The sequence below is a fragment of the Lithobates pipiens genome, unplaced genomic scaffold (assembly GCF_037356315.1).
Source record: "Lithobates pipiens isolate NorthernLeopardFrog02 unplaced genomic scaffold, aLitPip1_a1.2 Scaffold_1, whole genome shotgun sequence".
In the NCBI taxonomy this organism is placed as follows: Eukaryota; Metazoa; Chordata; class Amphibia; order Anura; family Ranidae; genus Lithobates; species Lithobates pipiens.
Window position 1 is genome coordinate 119799552 of NW_027507685.1, and position 18356 is coordinate 119817907.

At 42.7% G+C, this 18356-nt stretch overlaps 1 protein-coding gene across 3 annotated transcripts in view; it reads right to left on the bottom strand.

The window, feature by feature from the left end:
- Positions 1 to 3018: 3018 nt before the first annotated feature.
- SLC31A1 (solute carrier family 31 member 1) overlaps positions 3019 to 18356 on the bottom strand; it is a 100614-nt gene continuing 85276 nt past the window's right edge. For all 3 annotated transcript variants that reach the window (XM_077475191.1, XM_077475183.1, XM_077475200.1), the window contains exons 2-5: positions 12639 to 12779; positions 8660 to 8732; positions 7158 to 7326; positions 3019 to 5106 (exon numbers count right to left, since the gene is read on the bottom strand). In XM_077475191.1, coding sequence (XP_077331317.1) covers positions 4905 to 5106; positions 7158 to 7326; positions 8660 to 8732; positions 12639 to 12743 — 549 coding nt within the window. In that variant the 5' untranslated portion in view covers positions 12744 to 12779 and the 3' untranslated portion in view covers positions 3019 to 4904. The remainder of the gene's footprint in view (positions 5107 to 7157; positions 7327 to 8659; positions 8733 to 12638; positions 12780 to 18356) is intronic.

Below are 18356 nucleotides of genomic sequence, written 5' to 3' on the forward strand. Positions count from 1 at the left end.
AAAATTAGATTTTGAAAATTTGGGGCTGTTGTGGGAAAAAAGGATTAGTGATAAAGCTTCAGCGGAGACACCTTTTTCTCACGATAACTCTTACAGGAGTGAATTTTCTTTCCTATTGGTAGATTTCCTCTCACTTCCTGTTGTCTCTCTCCGCAGATTGTATGTAACTCGGGGACTGCCTGTACTGTGCATATGAAAGTCACACACCAGTGTTAAGGTGTCTCAGCAAAGTGTCACCCTTCTCTTATCAATTGGAGTACCACTGTGGGAACATGTAAAGAAACTGGGACCAAGAATACCTGATATACCATCCTATATAATAAGAAAGCAATATGAGAGAGCTCTAGCTAAAGTAAACCTTCCTATCTTTGACAGTGTTGTTTCTTTGTCATTAACCCAGCTCTAACATGGCTGTATACACCGCTCCCAAAATGCCCCAAAGATGCTGCTTGCAGCACTTTTTCTAATGTCCCACAAGTATAGATGGGCTCGGGTGTGTTCGAAACCCAATGTGCCCGATCCCACCAGGAAGCCGACACTGCACACGGCTAATCACAGGCAGTGAGACATATCCCGATCTGTGCAGCTGCGGACCGGAAAATGTCTCACTGCCTGCGATTAGCTGTATGCAGTTTCAGCTTCCTATCCTGGCAGGATCGGACATATGGGGTTTTGAACACTCCCAAGCCCATCTCTCTCTACCCACAAGTGCACCACCCCGGTGTGAAAGTACCCATTTCAATGAATAGGAGGCGCTTTACAGGCACTATTTCTAGCGCTAAAACCCCTGCAAACTGCCCCGGTGTGTTCAAAATAATAGCAGTGTGGAGTTCATATAGTGAGGTCATTCAGTTTGTGAAAAAAAAAACAGGTGTCAAACAGGCTGCAAATGTTGTACATACTGGGTATAGTGCATTTCTCTCTAAAATGCATCGTTCCAGACATTGTTCAGAAGAACAGCATACTTTAATTTAAAAAATGATTAGAGAGAGGAAAACCTATAAAAAGGAGTGCAGAAACTGATGCTCAGGTAGAATGATCTCAAATGTTTTAAAATAGCAACCAAAAACAGAAAAGTTAAAGAAAATGGAAAACTACCCTTCAAATGGATCAAAGAATAGCCAGAATGGCAAAGACTCAGCCAATGATCTGCTCCAGAGTGAGTACTATAACAATTAGAAGGCGCCTATGTGAAGCCAAGCTATAGGCAAGAAGCCCCCACAAAGTGCCACTGTTGGAAAAAAAAATGAAGTGCTGAAGAGGTTACAATTTGCCAAAGAACACGTTGACTGGCCTAAAGAGAAAAGGCGCAACATTTTGGGCACTGATGAAAGCAAGATTGTTCTTTTTGGGTCTTGAGGCCGCAGTTTGACAGACGACCCCCAAACACTGAATTCAAGCCACAGTACACTGTGCAGACAGTGAAGCATGGTGGCGCAAGCATCGTGATATGGGGATGTTTCTCATACTATGGTGTTGGGTCTATTTATCGCATACCAGGGATCATGGATCAGTCTGAATACATCAAAATACTTGAAGAGGCCATGTTGCCTTATGCCGAAGAGGAAATGCCCTTGAAATGAGGTAAAACCAAGAAATACAGAGGCATTGTGGAATGTAGTACAATCGTCCTGGGCTGGAATACCTGTTCACAGGTGCCAGAAATGGGTTGACTCCATGCAACACAGATGTGAAGCAGTTCTCAGAAACAGTGTTTATACAACTAAATATTAGTTCAGTGATTCACAGGAAAACTAAATCTTCAGGCATTCATCAGTTCATACAGTAAGGCACATTTCACACGGGCGGATAGAATTCAGCTTTTAGCTGCGGATAGATCAAGTTATCTACCTCGCCTAAACTCAGAAAACGCATTCCTATGGCCCCACTCACACAGTGCGTTTAGCAACGGTTACGTTACCTGGAGTTTGGTGCGTTTAAAAAATATGTACCGGTATTCGCTTGCGTCCAGGATTGATTTATTGCAGCTATCTGTACTTAACCGCAGGTAATCGTAGTGTACTATTTCACCTGCGGATAGCAGAGGCAACATGGAAAGAAAAACAAACAACCGGAAGCACATCAGAAATGGAAAGAATGTGCCACTGCAGCTAATCGTAATATACAAATGCAAGTAATCGCTGTGCCTGGAGTCTTGGAATTTCAAAATAACTAAACATGCTTTTAACAGCGGCAGAACAGCCGCCTGTGTGAAAGAGGCCTAAGTCTAGGTTCACACATATGCGATGAGGGAACCAGCGCAAAGGTTACCGTTACACTGACAACTGTGAACCGCTGCGGATGTCAATAGAAAGTTATTGACACCCCCAGATCAGTTTGCAGATCGCAGTGCAAACTGTCAAATGGTATAGGGACCAGATCCATTGGGTGTGAACACCCATGCAATGTGATTCCAGTGCAGACCAAAAAAGATTGCAGATGCGATTTCAGCCGTACAGTTTGTGTGGCTGAATTCGCATCGCACAGACATGGCATGTGATCTGTACAGCAATGCGGTGCAAATCACATGCAATGTCTGTGTTCGCACCAGTGTGAACCTAGACTCAATGGTCGAGTTTGTAAAAAAAAAAAAAAAAATTGATACACTGCTATTTTTTTGGAAAAGTCTAATATTCCTTATTCTTCACTTTCTGTAAAGAAATAACAAAATTGAAACATTTTTCTTCATGTTTTGATTTGGAATAGACTGTGCAGTGTTCCCAATGCATTTGCATTTACGGAAAGAAAAGTTATTATAAGGAATTTGAGCTTTATTCACTTTTTTTTTTTAAACACATTGCTATTATGTTGAACACAACTGTACAAGGGTCTTAAAGTAAGATGCGGTTTTAGTTTAGTAGCAAGCCTTAAAATACAAAAATGTAAATGTACCCTCATATCTGACCAATGGGTATTATTCAGTGCACTTTATACTGCATGACTGTCTGTATAAATGCTATACCAGAACCTACCACAGGATGTCCTCACAAGACTAACCAGTAAGAAAACACAAAACAATTCCCAGTCAATAGTTTATTAAAATGATTGACTATTTTCTTTCTTTCATATTTTTAACTATTGGAAAATAAATCATACAGTTCATAAAAGTTTCACGTTATTTAAACTAAAAATACATAAAATAAGATTTTAAATAAAAAAAGTGAAAAAAAATGGAGATGTATGCAATCTACATTAATAAGTCATTTAGATGATTATTGGAATACTGCATCTAGATCTCTGGTCAAGTACCAAGTCATTTTGACCGAGACTCTGAGGCACTGAAGCACTCTTTGGATCAGGATAGCTACAGCAGTCCACAAACAGATTGCAGATGAAAGCCATTTGCTTCATTTGTTCCTAAAATCTAAACCATTAACTTACACAGATTGTATCTTCAGTTGCAGTTTTCTTTTGCCTAAAGCTAAACAAGTGCAAGTTATCTCTTTAACGGCTGCCAGAGACCCTCTTCTAGTAATTCTGGTAAATGTCCAATTACCCCCGACAGATTGCCAAAGGGAGTTTTCACCATGTATGCTCTTAAGAAACCACCTCCATCTGTTTCCAGAGACAAATCTGCTGTAATTATCATATCTGCAACTGTGTAGAAAAAGCTGTACATTTCACTTCTTACACCTTAAACTAGATTATCATGATTTTTTTTCCAATTACATTTAACTATGATCAAGTCAACTGAAAGGCATGTTGCTTATAGTTTAGTAAAATCTGTTTATGTTCTTGTTTCCTCAAGGATGGGGCTGGGGAAGCTAAATTAGAAGTAAAAAAGAAAAAAAAAAAAAAAAAAGATACTTACTAGACAATGGAGTCATGCCAGGTCTAGGGGGCATGAAAGACACCCTATGGGATGCAACAGAGGCTCGCATTATGTCTGCTTATGCTTAAAGTATGACAAACTGCCTCCCAACATCTACATTGCAGAAGGTAGTTTGTGAGATCTCGCACAGACATGGCTCAGGGTTCTCTGCCAGACCCACTGCTGTCTGTACATGTGCAGGGGACCGAAACTTCTGAAAAATGTTTAAGAGGAAGGGGTAGGACCATTGGAAATTCTGCAAATATGTAAGAGGGAGAGGACTTTGCTAAAATTGCTGAATGGTCCACTTTAAGTTGGTGAAAAAGAGATTGTACATATGATGATTAAATAGGTTACAAGGTGCATGGACCTTTTGAAGGATTAAGCTACCCAAGGCTAATATTTTACTGGTGGATGCTTAAAAATGTATTTAATTATTGGCTTTTTTTTATTTATTTTTTTATATTGGTCAGACACAACAGCAGATCTCTGCTGGAAATTCCTTCTCTCCTCCAATGCCGCAGGCCATCATACTGGTTATACTAGGTGGATGATACTGGAAACACATCCTGATATATAAGGACAGAGTAGAGATCCTTGTGACAGAACCTATGATTGATTTAGGAAGCCAGTTAATAGAATTGTGAGCATATATCTAAAAAGTACACATTAATTCTTACTGGTCTGAACTGGGAAGTGACAAATTTTATGATGACTATTGACACTACCAATTCTGATGTAGTATTTTTAGAATCATTTGACTATAAATATCGTCCAAACAGACTCTGAACAGTGGGGACTGTAAACTGGATAAAGTTCTTATCTGGCATCTGGTGTTCTAGGCGAGAATGGCAAAAGTCCACCTAAAAAAAAATTAAAAAAAAAGTCCTGTAGCTGATCAAGAATTGGGTGACTGGATTAGGAATGAACCAATGAGCAAGACCACATCCTCAGATTTGCAGATATCAAACTACGTCACTTAAAAAGGCAGGAAAGAAAGGCAATATGGGAGTTTGTTACAAAAATATTTATCCTCATAAGAAGAGGAGTAATAAGATCAATAAGTGCCACTAGATGTCCCATTGAGGAGTCATTAATGGCAGTGCTCGGTTATGTCAACCACCACAGCCTTCTTCCAGCTGAAGAGGAAGTAGCCAGTTCCCGCTCCGGCTGCCACCGCGATGCACAGATAGGCGTTGTAGGTCATGAATATTAACATGAGGAAGTAGCTGATCACCACCTGGATGATGTGGAGGAAAGTCTGGAAGACGTGAGGCATGCTTACCATCTGCTGTCTGTGAAGAACAGGAGATAAAAGGAAATTAAAAATTCCACTGAAACAGAAAACCTTAACTTCACTTATTACCTGTAAATCAGGGGTCTCAAACTGGTGGCCCTCCAGCTGTTGCAAAACTACATGTCCCATGAGAAATTGCAAGGCTGACAGTTACAAGCATGATTCCCACAGGCAGAGGCATGATGGGACTTGTAGTTTTGCAACAGCTGGAGGGCTGCCAGTTTGAGACCCCTGCTGTAGAGCCATAGTTACATAGTCAGATCTAGTTCAACCAATAGAAAAAATAAAAAAACCTCCATATACATGATCCTATACCAGCCTATCATATGCCCACTGTTAATCTGGAGGAAGATTTAAAAAAAAATGGTTGAGGTGGGCAGATGACGACAATGTCCACCTCAGCCAATCGGAGGAGGCCTTCTTTTCATTATTTAAAATTCATGGCTTCCTGTGCAGTGCCCAACTCGATTTTGTTCCAGCAGCAGACAGGAAGTCCTCGTACCGCTGCTGAAACATGGCACTGTATACTGTATGTAGCTGAGGCTGCATACAATTTATACAGCAGGCTAATTAGAAAACGATTTGAAGTGAAAGTAAACCTAGAGTTAGGCTTTAGGCCTCATGCACATTGGACGTTTTTATAGCTGTTTTTTTGGTTCAGGCATTTTTTTTCCTGCAACCAGTAAACTCCCCAGCATGTTATCCTATGTGTCCATACACAGATAGGCTTTTATAAGCATTTTTGTGGCAGGGTGTCTTCTGCCTGGAAAGCTTAACGCTTAACGCTGAAAAATGCAGCTATTTTTTGAGCCGCAAGCTTTTGTGGGAGTAGTTTTGCTAAAAAACACTACTGCAAAAAAACTCTGCAAAAGTCAGTCTACAGCTAACGCTACTGGCATTTTTAGAACGTCCTGTGTGCATGAGGCTAAAAAAATAAATAAAAGAGATTGATGTGGATATGGGCCTTTTTTGGAAAAAAGACAAGTTTACATTAATATACAAGTCTATAAAAGTAAAAAAACATTTTAAAGCTTGGTTCATACTATAAACTGCACTAAATTCCTTTTCAACTCACATACGATTCAAACCTATTCATTTCGAATGGGCACCACATCTCACAAAAGATGTGCATGCAGCAATTTTGGAACCGCACTGCAACCAGGTCGCGTGGTCGTTTTGCACCATGCAATCCAGTGCCTGCAAACGTACTGTGTTTGCAACCTGCAACTGGGGTGTTCCTAAAATTGCACAGACACACGCTATGGATTGCAAGAGCAGTGCGATTTGAATGTGGTGAGGAAATGAGCACGGATGGCGGCGTTTCCCACACCACATTAGTGTGATCCTAGCCTAAAGCAGGTCAACTGCAGAGCAAATGCTCCTGTCAATAAATTCTGAATGATCTCAGATATCAATGGGTGCCTAATACAGGACTCGGCAACGCGCCCACAAGGTAACCCCCTTGAGAGAGAGCGCTTCCCAGAGGGGGTTATCGGAAGCGGGGAGGAAAGGGGGAAAGCCACCGAGGGACCCCAGAAGATGAGGATCGGGCCACTCTGTGCAAAACGAGCTGCACAGTGGAGGCAAGTATGACACGTTTGTGTTTTTAAAAAAAAATTCAAAACTTTAGTGTCACTTTAAGCTTTAAAGAAAGAATTATAATCTATGCAAAGACTTTTCCGTTTCAAAGGGTACTGCTGTTGAGACCTCCTTTAAGATCACTGTTGGCTTTGCAGTTTGCTCTAATAGCATAAGCCTACCAACCTAGTCTGTCTACCTCCATAAAACCTCATATCGCCTGAAGCCCCATACACACCATCAGTTTTTCTGCTGATTTTTTCCTTCAGATTTACCAAAACAATATAATATGAGGTCAAACCTTAGGAGTTTCAATGTGTATGCAATCAGGCAGGTCCTTGCACGACATGGTTTTGGTAAATCTGAAGGAAAAACTCAGCATAAAATCTGCTCGTTTGTATGGGGCTTTACACTTTCCTGTCTTTTAGCAGAGGTAACCCCAAACCTTTTAATTCTTCATATAGTACTTACCCGACAGTTTTGTGAGTCTCCATCAGGGTGGTCCCATTGGGTCCTGGCACTGGCATGGAGTTATAACGGATACTGACTTGTGATCTTCTGAGCAAGGCCTCCCGAGCAATCTTAAGCCCCTCATACAATACGGCCATCAGAAATACTGCCACAAAAGCTCCAGCCATTTCTGCTTGCAGAAGAGAGAAAAGAGCAAGAGAAAAAAAAAAAGAAAAAAAGAGAGAAAGATTGCCATAGTTAACATTTATACTGATCACCAGCAAATAAATACTCCACCATCAACAAAAAAATAACATTGGTTATGGCTGCCCAACTTTAAAAGCACTGAGCATCGTTGAGGAGAGCAGGTCCTAAACGATTGAATTCTCTCACATGTATTACTGTTAGTGCACAGGAGTCCAATAAACTATACTTTCCCCATGGAAATGGTTGTAGAATAAAAAAAATAAAAAAGAAACACACACACACACACACACACACACACACACACACACACACTAGAATTATTTTATGCATCCACTATGGACACAACAAGGCCTTAGCAGATTTTTAGTTTAAAGTGGAATTTCAGGCAAATCCTTTTTCTAGTTTTAAAAAGAGTGCAGAGGAATAAGATTCTGTCAGTGATTTAATGTGGCCTGTGTACCTACTGGGGAGATTTTGCCACCCCGTCCAGGGGACACATCACAAAATGAAAGGATAGCCATTTTTAGACAGATGTTACTGGAACTGGTGTCCCCACTGAATCGATTATCTCCTGTTTAGGTGACAACTAACATATTCTGTCCCAATTAGGGGTCCAGATAGCCTGATAGATGTTACAAACCTTCTACAATCTATAAAAAAAAATGTTTTGACTGGGGTTCTAATTTAAAGTACAACTAAAGGCTCCTGTATGACAGTCTAAACTGTAATTTTGATATACAATTAAAAATAAAAAACCTCTTTCCTTCTTGGACTGGGCAAAATTCTTTCATTTGTGTCTCACACACCCCCCCTACCAGACACTGCAGTTCACAATGGCAGAATTTCAGTAACAGAGGCAGTGCTAGCAATCCAGAAAGCAGTGGGCAGGACTAGGTATGGCTAGGTGCTGACTAATAAGTTAAAGGCTTATGAATTAAATGGTGACAATGCCAACCATGCCTCCTACAACATTTTTTCAACTTACTGTAGTCCAGGCAACCACAGCCTACATGAGAGGGGCAACTCTGCTCTGAATTCAGGATCAGTGCAGCATCGTTGCCACCCTATCACAGGATGCTACTCACTGGCAGGACTTTGCAAAGGGACTAAGAAAACTGTAAGTACTGTTGCACTTCTAATTAATAATTGTGTAACCATAGTTATACTTTTAGTCTTAAATGACCCTGCACCAACAGGTCTTCAGCAAGCAACTGGCAGAGAATTGTGGCTCAATTCAAGCAAGATGATCTCTCATCACATTAATATGGTCAATATACTGGACTTGGGGCCAACCTATAAGCTGAAGTGGTATTTACCTCCTGCTGAATTAATGACTAATCCGGAGAAGAGAAGTTCTACGTTTTCATATCCAAAGTAAAAGGTCATATGCTGAAAAAAAAAAAAAAAGAAAAGGCATTATACCACAACCACAAGGTTCCATCCGTATATCGTATATCTTAGAACAATGCTAATTAATACATTACAGTAAAAAAAAAAAAACGCACGTATTAAAGTGTATTTAAAGACAATTATATTTAATTTTGGATAGATTGGGGAAGGTGTTAGAACCTATTGCTCTGTTTAGGGCCACCATTAAGGGGGTGCCACCGGTACTCCTGTAAGAGGCCCAGGCACACAGGGGGGCCCATACAGCTGGGGTATCAGTGGGGTGGGGAAGAGCAATTGCAAAATGATGCATTGTGCGGCTCTCTGCAGCAGCTGAAAGCAGACTGCTCCCCCTCCCACCAGCTTTCAGCTGCTGGAGGGAGAGACACAGACATTACCGGATCTAGAGGACCCCCACCCAGATTTCAGTTGTGCCCCCCGCACTCAAAGCCGGGACAAGGGGCCAGCAGCCAGGAGCAGTGAGAGGAGAAGTGGCAGAGTGGAGCGAGCCAGGAGGAGGTGCGCTGTGTTGTGCTCCCTGGGCTCTCCTCTCCTGTCAGAAAATCGCTCCTCCAGCACATTAACCAGGATCGCTCTTTGATGGCATTTGACTGTACACACAGTTTGATTACGGCCCCTATCTTATCCAAGGGCTGCTCATCTCCTGGCTGCAGGAAATGTGGGTAGAGGGTGGTAATCAAACTGTGTCGGTGTACAGTCCCGTGCAATCTAAGCCCTTGTACACACGGTCGGACATGCCGATGGAAAATGTCCGATCGGACCGTGTTGTCGCATAAGCCAACCATGTGTGGGCTCCATCGGACCGTTTCCGTCGGAATATCCGACCGACAAAGTTTTAGAGCTGAGCTATAAAATTTTCCGACAACATGGTCCGATGGGACTTTGTCCTATCGTTTGTAGAGAATTCCGATCAGACAAAGTGCCACGCATGCTCAGATCAAATTCTTAGACCAAAGCTATTGGCTACTAGCCTGAATGTAGTCCTGTCATAATGAAATAACGTCACCACGTTCTGAACGATCGCATTTTTCGACAACTTTGTCTGACCGTGTGTATGCAACACAAGTTTCGGACAAAATCTGACGGATTTTGTTGTCGGAATGTCCGACCGTGTGTACAAGGGCTAAGAGCGATCCTACCTTATGTGCTGGAGGAGCGCTTTTCTGACAGGAGAGAGTGAAGCAGGGAATGTTTTGAGTTTTCAGGGAAATTGTACACAAAGAGGGGGGAATAATAGTTTGTGCTTTGGAGGTTTGTGGAGGAGGGTGGATGGGCAAATATATGTGCTGAGATTTGTAATGAGGATTGGGGAGGGGGAGATTTGCTATAAGGAGAAATGCTGGGAGAAGGCATTGGGGGGATATGTGCTAGGAGATGGGATGGGGGGATTTCTACTGTGAGGGGAATTGGATGGAGAGAGGGATGTTTGTGCTAGAAGAAATTAGGGGTATTTCTGCTAGGAGAACAGGTTGGGGTGGGGGGGTGGGGGGGGGTTTGTGCTGGGAGGGAGGACTTGGGGGCGTTTATTTGTGCTAGAATGGAACATTTGAGAAGAAAGGGGATATGTGCTAGGCAGGTGATTTTTGGGGCAAAGGAGATTTCTACTAGGGGGAATTGGGGTGGTATTTGAGTTGGGAGAAGGGATAAGGTGGCAAAAATTTGTTCTGGGGGGGAGGATTTGAACTGAGAGGAGGGGAGCCCGTGATTTCTAATGGCAGCCCTGGCTGTGTTCCTTTTTGTCCTGGTGACCACTGTCACTGGGAATGAAAGTGAGGGAAATATTATATATATTATATATATATATATATATATATATATATATATATATATATATATATATATATATATATATATATATATATATATATATATATTCTTCTTAGCAGGAATAGCAGGGAAATATTCGAATAAGGACGCTTGCTCTGGTGAAATTAATACATACATTTAATGTATTTTATGTTTTTTCCCCCATGACGTTGCCTTATGTAAATAACCAAAAAACCCTGAGACCGCTGCTGGGCGACTCCACCTTGGATGAGATTTTTACCAGCAACAGACTCAGAGTGGTCAAATGAAACTATGGTATTCCCTTGAATCCTTCTGTAGCAGCTACATGAAAGGTTATGTAAGAAGAGAATGGGAGGGGTGGATGCGCTGTAATTAGACCAGCCTTTCTCCACCTTTTCAACACAGAGGAACCCTTGAAATAATTCTCCGATCTCGAGGAACCCCTGCTAAAAATTATAAATCTACAACTCATGATACATTAGTGTGATGGTCAGTGGGAAGAATGGTCCTTACACTTGTGGTCATTGGGAAGAATTACCTCCTTACAGATAGCTAAAAAGATCAATGGTGTCAGTGGGAACTTATCTGAGAGGCAGAAATGGCCCAATGCTAAAGGAACCCCTAGCAACCTCTGGAGGAACCCTGGTTGAGAATCACCGAATTAGACAGTAGTCAAATTTTCTAGCAAGTTCAGAGGCACATTGCATGTGAATAAAACTGCATGGGAAGGAAAAACACTGGAACAAAGCATTTCAAATAGTTAATTATTCTTTGATGTTACATGCATTGCATTTTTTTTAGATTAATGACAGGGTCTCTTTAACATAAATGTGTACTAAATTTTTATAACCTTTAATTTGCTGGTGCTCTCTTATGTAAGAGTACAAGTGTAACTTCAGCTAGATTAGTGCAACTGGTGGTGATGGTTGTAGTGGTGGTGGAAGGTGGGTAGAGAACACAAGGGAATGTTATCTTAAAGGATGCAAAGAAGGCAAGTTGCAAGGCAAGTGGATAAGGGATGGAAAGCAGATACACTAGAGATGTGTAGAAGGAAGGAGCAAAAAGATATTAAGGACATAGCAAGGTACAATAAACTTTTGCAACCAGAGGACATGGGGCAGAATCAAAGCATGGATGTGACAAGAAAATGGAATAGAGCGGGGTTCCAAGACTAACTGGAAGATCAGATTGCCTGGGGAGCAGGCTCAAGGATGCAGATGGTAGAGATTCAAGGTCTCCAAACTGGGGCCAGGAGGCCAGATGCAGCATTTTTCTTGCATTTATCCTGCTTTTGAGACAAATAATCCTCCAGCTGACACCAATGATGTGGCACCATTCGTCCCAATAATGCCAACAATGGGATGCTATTCCTCCCACTAAAACCAAGGATGAGGCATTGTTAACTCCCGTTGGCCACAGCCCCAAAAGCCAAAAGCACATAAAACAGTCTATCACTTGACCGTTCATTCATTTCAATGGCCAGAATAGATTATTCTGGCCAATGAAATGAATGACTAAACGCTTGACACCGCTAAATGTGCTCAAATGTACTACAGACTTTTACAAACGTCAAGACTTTTTCTGCCAAATGCCCCGGCCAGGAGGAAAGATGTCTAGGAGATAGAAAAATGTCCAGTGTGTATGAGGGTTAAAAAGGGAACAAGCAGCTGACAGACAACAGGAGAGACACAGAGAGCAAAGAAGGAAGAATGTAAGTTGAGAATGGGAGTCAGACCGGTACTGGGTCGGAAAGGGGAGCACAGTGGGAAGATAAAGTTTGTAAGAGAGAATGGGTTAGCCTAGCAATAAAATACAAGCAGATCAGATGGGGAAGAGACAATCAGACCAACCATAGCTGATGTCCAGTATTGCAAGGCTTAGGCCAGAGAGAACAGGCAAGAAGTGGGAGCGCACCGAACATCAGGACAAAGCAGAACAGAGGACGGAGTGAAGGATGGAGGAGAACCAACGGTGTGCAGAAGAGTGGTGAGAGGTGCAAGGCACAGGGGAAAGGTGGAGCAGGTAGGCAGTGTTCACTACACACACTTCACAAGTCTTCATTTTAGTTCTGACCAGTAAAGCTTGAGAGCTGGTACCCACCATCATATGCATGCCAGACCCTCCTCCAACATGGTCGTGTCCAGCTGTGGTTGGGTGATGGTGACCCGCATGAGGATCAGATGTGGTCATATGATTGTGGTCCATTGTGGAATTGTTCAGCACAGCTATTCCCAGCAAACTCTAAAATAAAAATGGTAAAAATCAGCTTTATCACACAGTGTGTAGAGAGAACAATGAAATGCCATAAAATAATAACAATGCAATAAACTATGTTAAACAAGCAGAAATAATGCCTATTAAAGTTAACTACACACAGTTGTTTCCCTTTTAGTTCTGGATAGAGCAAAAAGATTAGAACTTCTGAAAGCCACGCTCAAACTAGCCATACATGGATGGAAATTTGGCCAGTTCAGAAAGGACTGCCCAAGAATTGCTCAGTGTATGGGCAGGCTGATTGTACCCTAGTTGATCCATTAATGGACTTGGTCGCTAGCAGTAATCATTATGTTCTGCTGGACGTGAATACTCTCCTGCCAGCAGAACACAATAGCGCTAAGGGAGAAAATTGAGCGATTTTCTTTCCTTCCACCTGTGGTGGAAAGGAAGAAAATCAAATCATGGGCTGTTCAAAAAGGTTCATTTTAAAAAAATCTGCTGAACAAATGCCATGAATTTTCCCTGTATTGTGTCTAAAAAATGTATTTCCTATGATTGCCAGCTCCCTCTAGTGGCCATAATGCATTATTATCCCCACTGAGACAATTCAGGAAAATCCCACATTAAAAGGAGAAGTCCAGCCTGAGCTTTTTAAGCTGGGCTTCTCCTCTGAGTCACAGGAGTGAAACTCGTTTTACACTCCTGTGACCTGGACTTCAGACTGCTCTCCGCTGAAGTCACTGCAATCAGTTGAGGCAGTGCATCATTCGGACTTCCCAAGTCTGGATCCGCCAGCTGCCTTGCCTGGTGGCAGTCTCAGCGAGCTGCTGAGATGGCCGCTTCCCGTCCCTCCACAAGCTCAGCGCTCCAATGAGACTGGAGGATCAGAGCAGGGGAGACGCTGACTGACAGGCAGCATCTCTCCGCTCAGGGAGCTGAGAAAACAAAGCCATTGGTGGTGTTTGTGGCTCGGTTCTCAGTGTAGAGACAGCAGGAGATAGCTGCAGCATCGGTCTGATGCTGCATCCACCTAGACAAGTATGAATAAATAAAAAAACACATACTACTGTTTTAAGGCCACTAGATAGAGCTGACGATCATAGGAAATTAAACAATAAGAATATGTGGAAAATTTGTTATGGTTAGGAGAAAACTTTTGAGATTCAGAGATATTAACCCTTCCCTTGCGCTATACAAAACAATCTAGAAGGTTTTAGCAGGAGCTCTACTTTAAATTTCCAGTTGAACCTATAAAAGCACCCTGCAACATTAGAAGCCAAAGGAAGAAAAAATCCTGACAATTTTTTTTAAAGTTATTCTGCAATAATTTATTGGCTCCCAGTCTTAGTTAGTAGGATTCAATATTGAGTTAGTCCACCCTTTGCAGGTAGAACAGCTTCAACTCTTCTGGGAAGGCTGTCCACAAGGTTTAGGAGTGTCTATGAGAATGTTTGATCATTCTTCCAGAAGTGCACTTGTGAGATCAGGGACTGATGTGGAGAAGAAGGCCTGGCTTGTAGTCTCCACTCTAAATCATCCCAAAGGTGTTCTATCAAGTTGAGATCAGGACTCTGCAGGCCAGTCAAGTTCCTTCACCCCAAACTTGCTCATCCATGTCTTTATAGACCTTGCTTTGTGCACTGGTCCAAATCATTTGGTGGAGGGGGGATTATGGTGTGGGGTTGTTTTTCAGGGGTTGGGCTTGGCCCCTTAATTCCAGCGAAGGGAGCTCTTAGGGCAGTGATGGCGAACCTTGGCACCCCAGATGTTTTGGAACTACATTTCCCATGATGCTCTGGCACTCTGCAGTGTAGTGGAGCATCATGGGAAATGTAGTTCCAAAACATCTGGGGTGCCAAGGTTCGCCATCACTGTCTTAGGGTATCAGCATACCAAGACATTTTGGACAATTTCATGCTTCCAACTTTATGGGAACAGCCTCTTCCTGTTCCAACATGACTGCGCACCAGTATACAAAGCAAGGTCCATAAAGACATGGATGAGTAAGTTTGGGGTAGAGGAACTTGACTGTCCTGACCTCAACCCAACAAAACACGTTTAGGATGAATTAGAGTACCTGACCTCACAAATGCACTTCTGGCAGAATGGTCAAACATTCCCATAGACACACTCCTGAACCTTGTGGACAGCCTTCCCAGAATAGTTGAAGCTGTTATAGCTGGAAAGGGTGGGCCAACTCAATATTCAACCCTACGGACTAAGACTGGGATGCCATTAAAGTTCATGTGCATGTAAAGGCAGGTGACCCAATGCTTTTCGTAATATAGTCTATGTTACATAGTTAGGTTGATAAAAATACCATCCAGTTCACCAAACAGAAAAAAAATAAAATAGGAAAAGCTCCATATACAGATTTCTATGCCCACAGTTGATCCAAAGGAAAGGGAAAGCATGGTCCAATTTGCGCCAGGAGGGGAAAATTGAATGCCTTCCAGCCCCTCAGAAGGCAGTTGACTATTTCCTGGATCCCTGGTGTTATTAACTATAAAATGTTATTTTATGCATTTAGGATTTACTTTTCTTTTTTAGCCACAGATAAGTGTCTGAGTCTGTAGCAGTGCGCAGAGGGTTAACCAATATCATATATACCATGTTGTGCTTGGCCCACCTCAACTCTCTGAGAACATTAGTCCCCCGGGGACATCAGTTAAAGAGATTGTGGCTGGTGTAATTAAGGGCATTAAAGAGGCATCAGACACAGGAAAGGTCTGTGTGCTCGGGGCTCGTATGGTGCAGGAAGATAAAGAACAGAATTGCATTAAATTAAACAATCAAATGTACCAGCCCTTCTTGCAGCAACAATCGTCAGCAATATAATAATGACAACTGGTGATCTGACAAATCCTATGTTAGCCACGTTGGAAAGTCCAGTCAATCTACCCCAGAGAACACTAGAACAAATGGGAGATGCTATGCTGAACTTGGTTTTAAAAAAGGGGAAGGCCGCAGAGTTCTTGTTCTTGATCTCGACTTCAATATCTTGTCACTGTAGTTTTAAATATTGGCTGCTACATCACGAGTTTGTCACATTCCCAAGGATTTTGCTTTTGAATATCTTACAAAAGCGCAAGTCCGCTTTGCTACAGATAGTGCATCACCTACGGCTACATAAATATCATACCTCTCATCGCCCCTCACTCCCTCAACCTTTGCATGCACCTGCCTGGTGACAGGCCCCAAAGTGCGAGTGGCTGACTGCGACACACCCGGGGGCTGTAAACACCACCAAGGAGTGAGGGAGTACAGAGAGGCAGGTGTTTTCTGGTATCAAAAGTTAACCCAAACCCCTTTTATCTGGCTTCCCCTAACCCAGTGTTTCTCAAATCCAGTCCTCAGGCCCCCCCCAACAGGTCATGTTTTCAGGTTTTCCATTATTTTTCACAGGTGATTTGATCAGTTTCGCTGCCTTAGCAATTACCACAGCCGTTTCATCTGACGGAAATCCTGAAAACATGACCTGTTGGGGGGGCCCGAGGACTGGATTTGAGAAACACTGCACTAACCCAATGTTTAAAATTCTAAATACTAACCACAACATACAAGGCCATCCACAACATCGCCCCACAGCTACATCACCAACCTCATCTGCAGATATCGCCCAAATTGTCCTCTGCGCTCCTTCCGGGACCTCCTGCACTCTAGCTCCCTTTGTTACCTCCTCCCATGCTGGCCTCCAGGACTTCTCCAGATCCTCTCCCGTCCTCTGGAACTCCCTGCCCCAGTATGTCTAGTTAGCCCCTACCTTGTTTTCCTTTAGGCGATCCCTGAAAACTCACTTATTCAGCGAAGCCTACCCCACCTCCACTTAAGAACTGTACCCGAGCCACCTCCATCAGATCATCCCTCGCAGCCATTACCTTTTTTACCACCTCACCACCCCCCTCCCTTTAGATTGTAAGCCCCATGAGCAGGGCCCTAACATTCCTTCTGAATTGAACTGTATTGTAACTGTACTGTCCCCCCTCTACATTGTAAAGCACTGGGCAACCTGTTGGTGCTATAAATCCTGTATAATAATTAAAGGGGTTGTAAAGTTAAATGTTTTTTCACCTTAATGCATTCTATGCATTAAGGTGAAAAACAAACAAACAATCTCACACTGCCGGCACCCTCAGTCCCCCCATTTTACTTACCTGACCCCTTCGCTGCTCAGCCTGGCTGCTGATTGGCTGGAGTGGATGGATTGAAAGCAGCGCAGCCATTGGCTCACGCTGCTGTCAATCACATCCAAGGACGCGGCGCGCCGGGGGCTGGGCCGTGTGATACAGCGAGCGGCTCTAGCCGCCGGCTGTATCACGGGAGCGCGCCCGCAGGTACTTCTCACAATGCGAGGGAGCTCGCATGAACGTGAGAAGTACCTGCAGGAGGAAGCCGAGACAGCCGCCGAGGGACCCCAGAAGAGCAGGTTCGGGGCCACTCTGTGCAAAACGAGCTGCACAGTGGAGGCAAGTATAACATTTTTTTTTTTTTTTAATTTTTACTTTACAATCCCTTTAATAATGAACAAAAAGGTGATATAGGCACTTAGGTACACAATATTAATATACATTTTTTTTCCATTAAAAAATTACAATCACATAAACAATGATTAAAAAAACTTTGCAAAGTAAAGATTGCCTAGATACAGATACTGCTGACAACTCGTGTACCAAGGAAACAATCCAGAAAAATGTAACAGTATTCTTGTTGCAGTAACAAATAGTTGCTCTATTAGTCTTGGTGGGAGTTGGTCATGTTGTGCAGTCTACATGTAACGCGTATTTATACGCTTGTTCAGGAGATTAGGCATACATTAGTTCACTCATCAAACAGGATTTGGCAACAAGGTAGGTATCCAGGTAAGTAAATGTCCAGGAATACGACGGGTATGATAAATACGTAACATCAAAAAGGTGACTAATCCATAGTATTTTTTCAAGGGTTAAACAGGAAGTAAACCCCGGTGGGTTTTACTGCCTCTTTGTTTCCCTGCACAGGTAAAGCATAATGGGCTACTATGCATTGCATAGTAGCCTATTATGTGTCACTTACCTGAAACCGAAGCCTGCGATGCCCCCTTTGTCCCCTGTTCCACGGAGCGTCCATCTTCCTTCTGGGTATCCTGGCTCTGTCGCTGTGATTGGCCGGAGCCACGATGACGTCACTCCTGCGCATGCGCATGGGAGCTGCTAATGACGGCACGCTCGCCTTTAGAAATGGCACAGATGTCTTTTATACACATAATGAGTTGTCGTTAGGAGCACCGTCTTAAATTGACAGGACTAATCTGTGTACCACATGAGCACATACTGTAGCCAAGTCTGTTGGAACCAGAATTATTATTAGTTGGTAGGGGATCAAATACTTATTTTACTCACTGAACTGCAACTCAATTTATAACATTTGTGATTTTTCCTGTTTTTTTGGTTGATACTCTTCTCTATCATCTAAAATACACCTACGTTAACAATTACAGACCCTTCATTTCTTACAAAATCTACAGGGGATCAAATAATTATTTTCACCACTGTATGTCCTTTTCTTTTTGAAATCCCTAATAAATACTATTGTGGGGGAAAAAAATTAAGTCGGCGGATTGCT